The sequence below is a fragment of the Dermacentor variabilis genome, chromosome 1 (assembly GCF_050947875.1).
Source record: "Dermacentor variabilis isolate Ectoservices chromosome 1, ASM5094787v1, whole genome shotgun sequence".
Lineage (NCBI taxonomy): Eukaryota > Metazoa > Arthropoda > Arachnida > Ixodida > Ixodidae > Dermacentor > Dermacentor variabilis.
The window spans coordinates 187,208,646-187,224,499 of NC_134568.1; the positions used below are offsets into that span (position 1 = coordinate 187,208,646).

The 15,854-nt window shown below is 46.4% G+C and overlaps 1 protein-coding gene across 1 annotated transcript in view; it reads left to right on the forward strand.

Annotated features, from left to right (window-relative positions):
• Window positions 1-4,369: 4,369 nt before the first annotated feature.
• LOC142589789 (b(0,+)-type amino acid transporter 1-like) overlaps window positions 4,370-15,854 on the forward strand; it is a 147,367-nt gene continuing 135,882 nt past the window's right edge. The window contains exon 1 of the mRNA XM_075701376.1: window positions 4,370-4,609. Within this exon, the coding sequence (XP_075557491.1) occupies window positions 4,570-4,609 (40 nt within the window). The 5' untranslated portion in view covers window positions 4,370-4,569. The remainder of the gene's footprint in view (window positions 4,610-15,854) is intronic.

Here is a 15,854-nt window from a genome sequence, read left to right on the forward strand (position 1 = left end):
GAAGTTCTGGTGTGAAATTACTCAACATTAAAGCCAACTTATTATGTTGCTTCCTACGAGTTAGATTTGTTTGTGTCGTCTTTTATTCGTTAACGCCAATGGCCGACGAACACCGCACTTTTCACGCGCCGTTTCGCATTTTATACACTTTTAGAGAAAAGGTCTAAAAAGTTCTTGAGTTAGACGTTCTGAATGTGTTTATCAGAATAGACTTTGGTGGCACCAGTAGTGAGTTTTACCGCAGATAGAATATATACTAGCATATTCCAGGTGCTGAGGTTATGTTTAGAAGAAATTCTATTTTCAGTCTTATCATAGACCAAGACGTCTATAGCCGTTTGTAGCCGTTTCAAGAGGTTTTTAAGAGGTTCCATGTTTCGTGGGCTGGGTCTGGTTATGTGGACTTATAAAGACGGACACGCAGGATACCCGATTTAAATAACCGGTTAGCCGGATATTCGAATATTTGAACAGGAATATTCGGTGTCGCTGACAGTCTATTTGAATGTTAAGTTCAATAGCATGTATCTCAGTGTCAGCTTAAAATGTGTTGTTTATTAGACTGCTGAAAATTTGGTCATGACTTTTTCATTTATGTTTAAACTTATGCTTTCTGCGTCTCTTGGTATAATATAAAAAAACGGCTACGAGGCTTTTTTCTGTTTTCTGTTTTTAAGCCGTTTGTGTTTTAGGCATTCATTCATGGGGTAAAAACGTGAGAAGTTCACAGGAAGCTCGTAGGGCATAGACAAAACAGCCTATCGAAAATAAAAGCTTGAAAGATTTCTCGAGTGTTTCAGAATAACCCCTGAGCCCCGAGGTTGTCCGTATACACGCATCTAGTGACACCACGCAGATCTCCTTGAGACTCGTTAAGGGAGTAGTGAAGCGTCTTACTATTCAGTAATGCATGCAAAAGCCGTCAGGCCAGTCCCATGTATGACCATACTGTAGGGCCGCATTTCTCACTCACGGCGTTCACACACCGTGATCATACTCGAAGACAGACAGACCGCGATGGACCCTTTCCTTCGCCTTGCCGATTTTTCTTTAGAGTTACAGGTGGTTTCAATTCGGCAAAAATAGATACCATTTCTAGATATAAAGACCAAACTCGATAGAGTGAACGGTATGACACAGCGATGTAGCCATCTTCTCGCTACCCCCGCCCACCCCACACACACAAAAAAACATGCATGTGAATTTAAGAATGTATATATATGTGTCACTAACGACAGGAGTTGCGAGCAAGCTCATTACGTAAGCAAAGGCTTTCCTTAACCGCACTTAGCCTGTTGCCGGACAATTAAGCATGCTCGGTGCTGTTTTTAAATTCCTATATATATGCGAATACCTTGTTCCTGAAATTCACTCAACAGAACACAATGTCCGACACAGCAAGGACAAGCAACCGCTGTTCTTTTGATCTTGTTTTTTGATAAGTTTGCCATCGAAGCCACTAACGGTGTGAAAAGTGCTCATTGAGTCATAAAAAAAACTATAATATACTGCTCTTCAATATTTTCTTTGAGTAAAATCTGTAGAAGCGTGAATGCTGTGTTCACGCGAAATGTTCGACTAAAGGAGACATCTAAGCCACTGAGCCCATCAAGTAGCTTCCTTCTTTCCACGCGCCAATAACTATATAAGGTAAAAATCCAGGGAGAACACGGGGCAGGCGGGAGATGGAAATTCAAGACGATGAGCAACTCGAGAAAAATCTAAAAGCAGGCTCCAACGTTTCGACAAGTGCACTTGTCTCTTTCAAAGTGACATTAAGGGCGACATGTCGCCTTGAAGAAGACAAGTCCACTTGTCGAAACGTTGTCTCCCGCTTTTACCGTGTTCTCGTTTTGCTCATCGTATATAAGGTAAAGCACCGGTAAACTGCAAGACATCGTGATAAATGTAGAATAGCTCTTAACTCCACTTCCGCATCTCCAGATGTCGATGTACGTCCTATTTTATTATCAGGATACATATTAACCAAATTACTGCATACAGCTGTACATAGGTTGCAAAGATAGGGATAAAAGAGGCATTTCTAGCAACTTAACTAGTCCTACATCCCTAAAGTTTGCAATGACAGCTTACAAGCGACAGTTTTCATCCCCTAACCTCATTGCCCTTATAAGATTTGGAGCGGTCGTAGTCGTTGGGAGGACCTTGACTCTTCGTCGGGATTTAGGCGAGCAGGATTTATTTACATGTTATTTACAGTTGAACAAAACATACATCGACAGTCTAACGTGGCTCCCAAATGGAGCCCGCAAGACGAACACACAGCAAACGAGCACACAGCTCACGAGTACATTTCGAGCACGACAACGAGCACACCCCAGCAGCCGACAATCGCTGCTTATAAGCACTCCGCTCGACGTCATAGTTCGACATCATTGAAGATGACCCGCCCTTTTGGAGGAGGAGGGCTTACATACACGTGCCGCACAGGTTTCAGTGCTCTCCGAAGGTAGACGACCTTTGCAGCGCAGTCGTCCTGGTATCTATTGTCCTGCGTCCCCGTAGTCATATGGTCACGCTCGACCTCAGCCGGCGCCTCTAAATTCCAGAGCTGCCTTTTTCCTTCTCAGCAGACTGTGACGAATCCTGGGGCCCCCGTACAGCAAAGCATCGTTTTGCCAGGGTGGCTCCCCCTGCCGCAGAGAGACCATGACGACCCGGCAAATTAATTAACAATGCACGGGGCGCCAAACGTGGCCAGCCCTGCTGTCGTCACCGATTCTCCAAACGCGGCGCATGGTCGGTTAGCGTTCTCGTCCTCGATCGTTCTCCGAAGGGCGCCACCACCCCGGATCGGTCGACGCACCTGCAGCAGGCTGAAATAGCTGCAGGCCGATCCTAACACCCCGCGTAGGGTAGTAAACGGGGTGTGTGTGTCATTGACATCCCCGCCTTTCATTCACCTTTCGCTCTCTGTATCTTAAAAGCGTCAGACATATGCGTATTTCGCAAAATGCACATTACCCGCCGTGGTTGCTCAGTGTCTGTGGTGTTGGGCTGCTGAGCACGAGGTCGCGGGATCGAATCCCGGCTGCGGCGGCCGCATTTCGATGGGGGCGAAATGCGAAAGCGCCCGTGTACTTAGATTTAGGTGCACTTTAAGAACCCCAAGTGGTCTAAATTTCCGGAGTCCTCCACTACGGCGTCCCTCATAATCAGAAAGTGGTTTTGGCACGTAAAATCCCATAATATATATATATATATATATATATATATATATATATATATATATATATATATATATGAAATTCTCATTATACAAACCTATAAAAAAGCACGGCGTAGTTTTTTTCAGCGAGGGAAATTATAATCAAGTCAGAAAACCAACACGTACAATACAGAACTTTCAGCAGAGTGAGCAGATAAAGCGTACATGCTTTCATTAGTAAGCCTGAACTTATTGAGCGTTTTCGCCAAACAGAAACACTTGAAATCAATTGTTCGTGCGCGGCCGCGGAACATACTGGGGTTCAGAGTCCCGAGTAGAGCGAGAAGGACTGTATTTTAAATTAGCTGCACTACGCACGTAGGTGCCATTTTTCACGATTTAGGATCTAAAGAATAGCAGTAGCTGATTATATAGAAGGTTAAATTTTAATACTTTAAATTTATGAATGACTGAGAGGTACGAAAATTGCTAACCAGATCTGCAATTGAGCGAACAACTCTTTGTTATTTATATTATTTTGCAGACTAAGTACATCATTTATTGACTGCTTAGTTCTATTAGCTCAAATTAAGGGACAATGACGTAATAAGTGTGAAGACAAAACTGCATTATACAAAGGCGTTTATGAGAAAGTGGTAGTATGCCGCTGGTATTTTCTTTACATTACACATATGCCAATGTTGAAAATCGGTATGGTTGATCGCATTTTATAAATCCTTGAAACAAATAATGGCTAAAGTTTTTACGATGGAAGAAAGTGCAGTTTTGTATCCGGATATCCGAATAACCAGATTTTATTAATCCAACAACCGGTCAGCCTAACCGATTACCCCGCAGTTATCCTATTTTTCGGATTGGAATAATATGTGCATCGATCAACCGGATAACCGGTTTTGCAGAAAAATCCGCTTCATGGTGCTTCACTGCTGTCCATTGCTCTCGTTCAAAATAGGCTGTTACACCTTCTGCATGCCGCCGGCGCCGCTAACAAGGCAACGTAAAATGACAGCATAGAGACACGATTTGAAACTTTCCCCTCTTGCACTCAGTGTTCCTGTCACAGACCGCGCAAGCGGTCGACTATATGTCGGCCGATGAGACAGAGATGGCGCCACGGAGCGTTTGCCAGCGTGACGCCGGGAAAAAAATCGTCTGCTCCCGTGCGAACATAATCGCGCGGTGTAGCGTGGAGCCGCAAAGCGGGGGCAACCGGCACGGCAGACGCACGCTGCACCCGGCTCCGGAACCACGGCCGCTGGGAATAAGCAAGACACGCACGCACCGGCAACAACCCGCGGCTCCGTGTAGACTACGAGATCAGGGTGCACTTCCCGACTGCTGCCGTTGCTCCTGCTGGCCGGATTACGCTTAAGCTGGACATGTCTGCCACCGCCGGATACGACTACGACTACGCGCCAGGTGAGAAGACCCCACGCCGGGGCCCGCATATGGAAGCCACGTGGGCCGCCGCTCTCGTTCGCCGTTGTCGCTGCAACGCGCCGTATGGAACACGGAATATGTCCGGCCCGTTCATGGGGGCGAAGGAGCGAATGGGTTTTTCTCCATCAGTGACCGATATGTGGGGCCCTGGAGTGCACACGGTTCTCGCACAGGGGCTTCGCAAAACCACGGCCCTGTTGCCATTTCTCGACCCTTCGCCGCTTGCGTAAGCATGGGCCGCGGCGCGAAACTAATCGCGCAGATTGCAAGTCTGCGGTTGGTATGATCTCAACGCGGTTCATTTATATTGCACAGCAATGTTCCACCGTCCCTTTGCTTTTTTTTTCGCTCGCTTTTTTTTTCTTTCCATGTAGCCACGCGTAAAGGGTGCTGAATTAAGTTTCTCGCATATCGGCGGAAGTAACACTGGAGGCGACGATCGTGCGCAGTTCGTTGCTTCGAAACGCTCACGACCGAAGCTACAAATACATTTACTGTTTTCTTTTGAAACGCTCAGTTTGTCTGTTCATTTGTCACCTCCGTCCGTCATATACATGGGTATAGCCCGAATGCGCCAAAGTTATTTCCGAATGCGTCCGAAATGTGTTGGAAAAGTCCGTAGGACCCCATTGGACCATCAACGTCCAACAGATGTCCAGCAGAGATCCAAAACGGGACACTCGAACGTCCCTAGGACATATGTAAGAAGCCTGTGGATCATTCTTGGATGCCCATGGGATCGTCCCATGCACGCGAATTGGCGTTCATAGAAACGTCCCACGAACATCATAATGGGATATTCGGACGCCCAACAGATGTTTAAATATGGGTTATTTTTATTGTGCAATCCCGAGTACGTCCTAGGGTCATTTTTGTCAGGATCTAGGACGCTTCTCGGACATTTTGTTACCAAGTGTCCAGAGGACGTTCCTGGGACATTTGGTTGTGGATTTAGGGTATCCACAGGACGTCCATATTGATTATAAATTAACATAATAAAGACGTTCCTTATGATGTCCTTATGCAGTGCAGCAGGCCTGCTGCATTTTGCATACCATTAACAAAGTAAGCTTGGCCTGGTTTTGTGTTGACTTGTGAGGCAATGATGAAAAAGAACTGCATGGCAGTTGAAGATCCATCCCAGCGGTCCAATGAGGCGGCCAAACATTTTTGTCATGCAAAAGATGAAGTACCAGGAGACAGGCCAGGAATACAGCCCAACGCATCTCAAAGCATGTTAAAAGAAGGCTGCAGTGCAGCTAAGCATCGTGCATATAATTCTCTGATACGCTAAGCTAATATATTACATACGAATTGATAAAAATGCATTAATTCAACACATATAGACATGCAAGCTATACTTCTTTGTGCTAACAGGAACGAAGCTACAGAACTAAGTTCTGCAGGCTGCTGAATTATTTGACAATCTCATTAAAAATGCGGCATTTATTTCAATAAAACAGTAGCAGGAAGATCATGAGTTCAACTTTCAAATGCACTCAGCAGTTTTCTGTAAAGGCCATCAATGCAAACAAATAAAACTAAATAATTTCATCATACAAACTCAGCCACTAGGAGTTACTTATGACGCACTATGGTTAGTAAAAGTGCACATGAATTAAACTGTTTACATGTGCACTTTGGGTGAGAAAATTTAAGACTTCGCAGTGGGGCCACTACGGAAGTTATCACGAGGCTTGCTGTGGGCTCACTTCCGTGGTGGCAGGTACATCAATGCAAAATTTGCTGAACAGTTCAGATATGTTAGTCACTTTAAGTTGCCAGAGCCTTTCCTTATGCCATATTAAGTAGTTACGCGCACTAACACGAGTTATGCTAAAGATGTTACAACTACATTAGGCATTAACAAAGTTACTTCATACTAGTTCAGTGGTCATATATAGACACAAACAGCTGCTGTATATGATCATCCATTTATAGACCGTTTTTTCGTAGGCGCCGCCATATTGCGAACGCAGTGGCGCCGCCTATGAGCAGCGCCATACTGGCTTGGGTGAAAGCGGTCTTTTGCATGGCAGGTATACGCCTGGCGGCAGTTTCTGGCGTTTGTTTTCGCGGTCGTGCGGTCAGTTTAGTATGACGTGCATCTTCTACGTAGTAAACGGTTCTGTGAGACGTGCTGAAGTGGTTTAAGGCATCATGGCCGGAATTTCTGCTGGCGTTGAGGTGGACAGAACACGCAACGCGATGTGTGCGCGCATATTCGAGTCTGCAATCAGCCTCGGAGATGAATTGTGTATTTCTGAATGTTCCAGTCACTAATGTGACCTTAGTGCAGTATTATCCTCTATTTCTAAGCTGCGGAAACATACGCGACGATCATAACAGCGTGATCGTGGGTACCGTTCTGCTACGATAGGAGCTGTGATGTTATACTTTGGCAAGCGTTCAAACTGTTCGCTGCAGGTTACATTGCGTGACTACTTGGTTCGATGGGTGAGGTTTCCGCACCTAAATAAAATAGTTTTGGCAAGTGATAGCAGCATACCTTACAGTCTGAATTACGCTTGTCCAGCAAAGGGACTGTTTACGAACTGCGCGAGCGCCCTAAGCAGTGGTAAGTGCTGGATTACATATATCTTTGTTCTATATACCGCATGGTCCAAGCATACCGCATCAGCGGTTATATATTTATAAACGTTGTGCGGCGTGACATTGCGAGGCCCTATTGCGGCGTTAGCCCGTTTTCTCTTGCTTTTTCGAGAAAGAGGATTATAACTGAATTTCTTTTTCGGTTGCGTTTGTTCCGTTCACTACGACGCACTCACACGCATTACGGAAATTTTGTCCTCAGAAATAGGCATCGCATTCTTTTTATGCGATCCTTCATATATTATGGCTGTATGCAGGCAAAAAAGGCAATGCCGAAGCGCACAGCTTACATATGTACCGTGCTGGTTCACAAACCGCAGAGATCGCTGTGTTGAGCAGCGCCATCGGCCTCATGCAGGAAGGCTAGCGTAGACATATGGTAATTTGAAGCCTACTAGACTTGAAATGCGCGAGAACGATGCCGGTGCATCACAAATATTTGATTGCACCTGCCGCTTAGATGTGTCGTGGTTGCCTTAGGTTGGCCGTGCACGAGCACGCGCTCTTATGTTTATGCTTTGCTCCCTACGCCAAGCGATCAGATATTGAGCAGATTTACCATTTCATGCTGCTAATACAGAGACACCGGGTTTCTTTGTTGAATTACAACCGATATAAGTAAAATAGTTCACAACACATGCACACACCGCGACTGATGATGTGCGTACACCGCGGCTTATAAAACGCGTCACATTTCTGCGCTCCCAAAAGATATTTCCGCCTACTGTAGTCACCGATGCACCGAAAGGCTTCCCTGACGACCTTATATGAACGGACACCGCGTAAATTTCACAAAATACGATCTAAAACATCTCAAAATCGTTCCGCAGCACGCGACAGCAATACTTTCAAGCAGCGCCGCGCCGGATCGCCCAAGCCAGAGAGGAGGAAAGACTCTCCGCGCGCCCTATCCTCCTCGCCCGATGAAACGGTCTATAGAGCAAATTCGCTATGCACCCATAACAAGTTCTTGTAAAGGTAACCAGAGCAAACATTGATACTTTGATGTAGTGACGAGACCATTTCAGTTGAGCTAATAATTTGCAGATGCACCTCGGCCAGTAAAAGAACTTTAAAAGCCTTCTGCAAAGGTGAGGGGGTACAAAGGAAGTTAGTAGGATGGCTACTGTGGGCTGGCTTACTTCAACAGTTGCAGGCACATGCAATATTTGCTGGAAAGTTCACAGGTGTCAGCCATGAAGGAAGCTACTCCAGACTTTCTGCGAGGCTGCTTCAGCGGTCGCACACAGTAAAAGTACTAAATATTTGATAGATACACTGGGCATTAATAAAATTACTAAAGGATCACTTAGGCAGTTGCAAACACGAACATTACTGGAGAGTTCACAGATACAAAAGCAGTTACAATACACTTACTTCGACACCAAACGAAACTGATTTCACAGGTACTAAAGTTACAAGATGCTTGCTGTACTTGAGTGGTCACAAACACAAATTCACCGTAGGTGCTCACAGGCTCGAAGCAAGTAAAGAGAAGCTGAATGGGACCTTTCCGTGGTCGCAAATATTGCTGAAGCCGTCACAGGTACCTTGGCGACTACACAATTAACTAAAGGCTTGCAGCATGCTCGCTTCAGCAGTCATAGACAGAAAAATGCGTTATATGAGTTCACCCGTACCAAATGCTAACAAAGGATTTGTGTGTGCTGGCTTCAGCGGCCACACGCAAACACAAGTTCATCCTAAAGATTCACGGGTATCAGACAGCCTCGATGGAAATTATCAGAGGCAGAGCGTGGCTGCTCTTCCATGGCAGCAGATACAAATACTTCTGAAAAGATCACAGGTATCTTGGCGACTAAACATTTTATTAAGGCAAGGCTCACTGCAGGCTGGCTCAGCGGTCGCAGACAACTACATTGCAGTTCACATGTACTAAGAAATCTACTGGGGCATTTCTGTGGACTTGCTTGAACAGTCAGAGACAAAAATTAACCCACAGTTCACAGGTGCATCAGCCCACAAGGAAGTTACCACACGCTAGGTGCAGCCTTTCATCCATGGTTGCAGACGCAGAACAGAAGAGATCACGGGTAAGCTACACAATTTACTAGTCATCATACAGGATAGGTTCCAGTGGTCGCAGACACGAAAATGCACTGTTAAGGTCAGAGGTACCAAGAAAGCAGATTTCCGTGGGCTTGTTTCTGTGCTGATCATCAACGAAGAATGATGTCGACCCAAAGTGACACCAGGCTGATGGCGGGAACGCAGCATGGTTGTAAAATATGCAATAAAAATGTCTTATAAATATGTACGAAAATTGCTATCCATGTGTATGTTAACAACCTGCACTTTTACCAGTAATCTGCAGGTTCTGACAGCAACTTTGCTTCCTTGTGGCTTAATACAAACTCAATGAGTTAACAGTTATAAGAAAAAAAAGTTGTAATGATTTCAACTCTGTACAAAGATAAAAGGAATTCTCCTAGTCTCTACGTCAGCATAGCTATGTCAAGCGAGCTGATAACAGCAAAAAATGTCGCAGTTTGGTCCGAAAAGCGAAGCAGTGATTGCGACAGCCAATTACCAGACAACTATTATTAAGCAGCTGTACGTGTTATCGCAAATGGAAATTACAGTAAACCTTCGCTTTCTTGTTAAATTAACAAACTTGGTGTCGTGCGCAATGCCAAACATGAACAGGGGCCATGGGCGCTATAACGTAGAGCTATTCCAAACTTTTCTATTCCAATTCTGAAATCATCCCTCCGCCATTGGCTAGCAACTTTTTTTAACCATCCACACTTCGCCTGTCTGTCACGCAACGTCACGAAAACCGCGGTAACTCCCCATATGATATGATGGGAACGCGCTGATTATGCTTGACTGCAAAGAACAAAAGAAAAATAGTTATTTCTGATTCGACGCCTTTTCGCCATTAGACCTCGGTTATCGGTCAACAGTTTTCGGGCGGCACCCACTTCACCTGCCTGTCACGCGACGTCACAAAACCGCGAAAACTCAACGCGTCAAAGAGACTTGTACGCGTTAAAGATGCATTAATATACCGAACAAAACGGAATTTCTTCTCTGAATAGCCGCAGGCTGTCCCGTTCCGAAAGGAATAAAACATGGCTGCCGACGATCGCTGAGGCAGACTACTCGCGCCTGCCGGAGAGCATGGGTTTATTTGCGTAAAATAATACTTTTTGCGTGGCTATGTAACGTTTTCGAGCACTTTCGGCACGTTTACGACCTCGCTCAGTCAAGTTTTCTTTGCTGATAATCCTTTTCAGCGGCATTCTTAACCTTCCGTTGCATGCCGCCGCGATTTTCGACGAGCCACCCCAAGCTAAGTAAGGGAAAGCGGACCAATCGCAGACACCGCACCACCCTCTTCATCCGGTTATCGATATTCAGTGCACTGGCTCGGCCCCATAGAATCCTTCTCCACTTGAGATGTGCTCCTCGCCTCTTATCAGCCAATTAGATAAGACAAGCCGCTCAATGTAGGCAGTGTTATCCGTTTTTAAAGCAAACAAAAGTGACCTCCTATAAATGATGAAAGCATTTGATTGGTCTCTTTAAACAACCCTGCGGTTCACCGCCCGATGCTTGCGTCGGTGGTTACGCAAATTTGACGTCAGGAGATTGGAATGGAAACATATTGGAATAGTTTTACGTTATAGGGCCCCATATAACGTAAAACTATTCCGATATGGCTTTATATGTTTCCAATATGTTTTAACAACTTCCCGACACTGTCAGGAAGTTGTTATTATTAATATTCATTTTCTTATCATTCGCCACTGTTCAGGAAAGATGCAACGATAACTCTCGCGGACCCATCCTGTGGACTACGTGGAAGGAGTTATCGGTTCTAAATGTTTCGAATTCATAAATTTCTTTTCGGCGGATCTCAGCATTGCGCAGGAATATAGGACAGAGTAAGCTCGGGAGTTGGCAGAAAACCAGTACGATGCAACCAAACGAGGCACTACAGATGGTCAATTGCCGATTGATGTTACTTTCGCCTCAAACCATGGGTATGGGCCGCAAACCATGGGTATTTCACCACAAACCATGGGTACAATGCCCGTCATTCGATTACGCGCAGACACGACATTTTAGTCGAAAAGATTGCAGGGCTGCTAATAAAGAAACGCTTACTTCATGAACTGTTACTTACCTCTTGATGGACATACAGGCGCCGCAGAAATGGAGCTCCAAAGCGCACGACGAAAACGTTCACCTGGAACTAACAAACGTTCACGCTTGAACTCATGAGCGCATGACACAACTACCATGTTCAGAGAAAGCGCGCGCACTCATATGGCGAACTGAGCGTGCGAGAGCGCGGAGCGCACCAACCCAGCAGCCTTCAGGCATTCCGAGCTCACAGAGAAGGGCGAAGAGACCCAATAAGACGGCGGCGTTAAGTCATGTGACCAACTACGCGCAAAGCCGCGCAAAGCGTGCGCGTGCATGCAACAGACAGTGGCGATTCGACTGGGTAAAGGCAGTCACTGCTCTGTTCTACGGCAGGGGTTGCAGCCGTTGCAGAGGTTGCTGTACTCGGCTTTCTCGACATGTTCGGAGAGCGTAGGAGCGTAGGGCACTACTTATTCGGTTATGCCTTGCGGTAGGTGGTAATGCGCAGCTGTTCCGGCGCTCTGCCTATCGCTTTGTGACGTTTCCTCCCTATATGTTTGTGCAGTTTCAGTCGTTTATTGCAACTTCTTCATTTATCGTCTGCATTGGAAGTTTGATTCTGAATGGAGCAGATTCACATTGCTGGCTGGTATGTCTTTTCGGAAGAGCGTATGCTGAAGGTATCCGTACGTAGAAGAGACAACATTCCGCGATATGAACACGTAGTACGTGTTGTATTGTGTGTGTTGGTCCAGATATGGCCGGTATGGGACATCCCGTTGAAAACATCCTTCAGACATCCATAGGAGGAAAGTTTTGGGATTTTGTTTAGATCCCAGAAGTTCAGTCGTGCGGATGTCCGAAGGAGGTCTTAAATAGGACATGCCCAAATCAATGTCCACATGTTATTCACTGGACATCCTGACCGGGACATGGACGTTCGGATCTAATCGGGATGTCCAGAAGACATCCGGGCTCCAATGGACGCTCAGTGTTCGCTCATTGCGACTTTTTAACCGCTTCGACGCGCAAAGCTGATGGTCACGCTGTGACAGCCACTGTTGTGCGCGGCGTACTCAACACCTCTCACCCCCCCCCCCCCCCGCACCTGTGCATTACAGACGCGCAGCGATCGCAAGTATAGACCCTTTGTACAGCGATCCCATGGGCGCCGCCATGTTTGGTCACGTGGTGAAGCGGCCATTGCTTGCCTCAGCTGCCATCGTGTTTACAATGGACGTACATGATGCCGTGCGGTTCAGCAAACCTCTGTTTACACAGATTGGCCACAGTTTCACAGGACATGTAAGCGCTTTCGGAGCTCATTACGTCTTGTCCAAACGGCGAGAGCAGCACATACTGGTACTATAAACGAGGATGAAATGTATTTCAAGCTTTCCAAACGTTCCGCTTATGAAATAAAACAGGGTCAAGGTGTTTTTCTCTTAGTACTTTATTTGGCAAACACTTTGAAGCAGCGGCTTGTCATGTTCTTGATTCAGTAACGTTCCTCGGTGCGGTAACTATATGTGATTATTTTCTTCCTAATCGCTTGTGGGTGTGCTCAGCTGTGATAGATTGTTTTTGCTGCGCACAAGGCTTGGAACGATGTTCTGTACATTTTAACAGCTTGCAGCAAAGGCGTATTATGGTAGCCGCTCGCTTACTCTGTGGATCGTCACGAAACGTTCAGCTTCGACTATTCGTGTGCTCTTGGTGTATAGTCGCCGTCACCCACGCTTCGGCGCATTGATTCCAAGAGTACGCCCATTCACTTATGTCTTATACATTGGCGATAGAATGTGCGTAACTTCGCGTGTGAGCTGGGGTAGATGCGTGTAGATAACGCACAAAAACTTAGTATGCCAAGAAGCGACGCTACTCCGTTTGTCACTGCAGTGTGTGTAACGAGTGGTACTCACTCTCGCCGACGTTCCGGAGTTGAAGTCCTTTCTTTGGAGGTTAGTGATACAACTCTGGCGGAACAGTACTTTTATTTTATCCTCAAAGAAGGCCGTCTGTCGCGAAGGGCCGACAACACAGTCCAGTCTTTATGTATCGCAGCAATCCGTGAACTTGGTCACACTATTAATTCCATTCCTAAATATGTGAGTCACTACTTTTTTCAGCCAACTGCTGCATTCGTCTCCCTCTACTGTTCCACCTTTTCAGCATGAATAGAGCACAGTGCGTTAGCGAACACCCAGTTGCATTTTCAACCGCTGATCGCACAGCAGCAAGGCAGAAGCGGTAATGGTTTCGCATTCGTGCGCTTTTGCTCAGGCAACACGCGGCACGCCGCCGAAGCGCCATCTCGTTCCGCTATGGCAAACTGCTCAACGTTTGGGCTTGGGTGCGTGCGACCACTCTCTCTACCTCAAAAAGACTCCCAAGAGGGCGACTTTTGGGAGCTCGGGCGCTTTTTGAAAGCAGTATAGGCGCGTAGTTCGCGACTGTCATGGACTTTGGGGTCACTCGCATGTCTTCTTTTTCGCAAATCGTGTTGTGCGCTCCCACCCCTCCGAAAACAAAAAAAAAACATTGGACACGGAGAAACTTCTATAAAGGGATAGGGGCCTGTATTCATCAGAAAAGTTCTTACGCTATAGAACAGTCACCAAGCGCATCATACCAGCCAATCGCGATGTAGAACATATCACTAGTGAAAGCTGCCAGCCAATGGAAAGCAGCACTTAATGAACGAAAATGTTTTGTATTATTTGAGCGTTGCGCATTTTGAAACGGGCGTGTTAGATGAAGGAAAAGGTATATGGTTTAATGTGAAATTCAGAGTAAGCAAATTTCGCCCTTTCGTTTTAGTGGCATCTCTGTTTTGGATCCTCGTTACATCCAACTACGTCTTATGTCTTAAGACGTGGTAAGGAAGGACCTCTCCAACAACGGCTACCCAGCACAGCTTCTGAGGACTCAAGAATTGCGATCGTCAGTTGATAACCACGCAAAAGTACAAGAAAAAAAAAGCAGAAACGGGCGTCACAAGGCACAAGGCATCAATGAGGCACTGGCAAGAGTTTTTGGCAAATACGCGGGAAAAATCGCACCCGTGCCAACAAACGAACTAAGACAGAAGCTTGCACGCGTGAAAGACGCTTTGGAAAGGTCAAGGTTTCCAGGAGTAATCTACACGATTCCGTGCAATAGTTGTGACGCATGCTACATAGGTGAAACTGGGAATCGATTATCGTTGCGATTATATTGCGATTATCTTTTACGATTATCGTTGCGTGGCAAATATACGCCCCAAAGGGCGCAACTGTTTTTAAAGTGTAATCTTCATCTGTCTTGGCCGCATTTCCTTTCTTTAACATGGCGAGCCCGGTACTTCGAAGTCACGAACGGCATGCCCGTTATTAGCATGACAGAGTATTTCCGAGAGGAAAGTAGCGAGCGCAGCGTTTTTAAGGAAGGAAACACAAGCAAGACAAATGACGATTACACTCTTATAAATGTTTACACCCTTTGGAGTGTATATTTGCCACACTCTATACAATCTTAGACAAATTTACACCCTTTGGGGCGTATCTTGTCCCACAACAATAATCGTCATCTGTCTTGCCCGCGTTTCCTTTCTTTAACGCTGCGAGCCCGGTACTTCCCAGTCACGAACGGCATGCGCGCTATCAGTGTGACACAGCATTCTCGACAGGAAAGTAGCGAGCGCCGAGTTTTCAGGAAAGGGAACGCAAGCAAGGCAGATGACGATTATTGTTGTGGGATAAATTTACACCCCAAAGGGTGCAATCGTTTTAAGAGTGTACACTCTTAGGCAAAGTTACACCCTTTGGAGTGTATCTCTGCCACACAACAATCGTCAGCTGCCTCCTTGCTTGCGTTTCCTTTCTTGAAAACGCCGCGCCCGCTACTTTCCTGTCGGCAATGCCTTGTCATGCTGATAACGCGCATGCCGTTCCTTACTGGGAAGTACTGGGCTCGCAGCGTTAAAGAAAGGAAATGCGGACAAGACAGATGATGTTTATCGTTGCGTGGCAAGATACAACTCAAAAGGTGTAAACTTTTCTTAGAGTGTGTGTTTGAAAGGGGGTGGGGAGGAGGTACGTGGACGTCTTTCTCTCCCTCGGACGTCAAGTGTTGGAACCACAGGCGCACGGCGACGCCGTCATAGAAGGGCGTTTACGACAGCAGAGAAGGGGGTCGTCGACCTCTCATAGCCGCCGCAGTGCTAGCGCGCAGGCGTCAGCTGACATATGCATTGCGCAGCGGGCGCTATGCATTTCCTGTATAGGGAAATCACTTGTCACCGGTGACTTGCAGACATATTTGCAAAATACTCGACTCCTCGACAATTAAGAGCCGCCCTACTCGCGCTTCCGCTATCCACTGCAGATACACCACGCAAGCTTGACTTTGCTCGAGCGCGTCAAAGAAATGCCTACAGTTATGCCGAACCGACGCTTGAGACCGGCGGTGGGTCGCGTTAGTAAACGAGACGATGATTCGCGAGCACAGACATTGC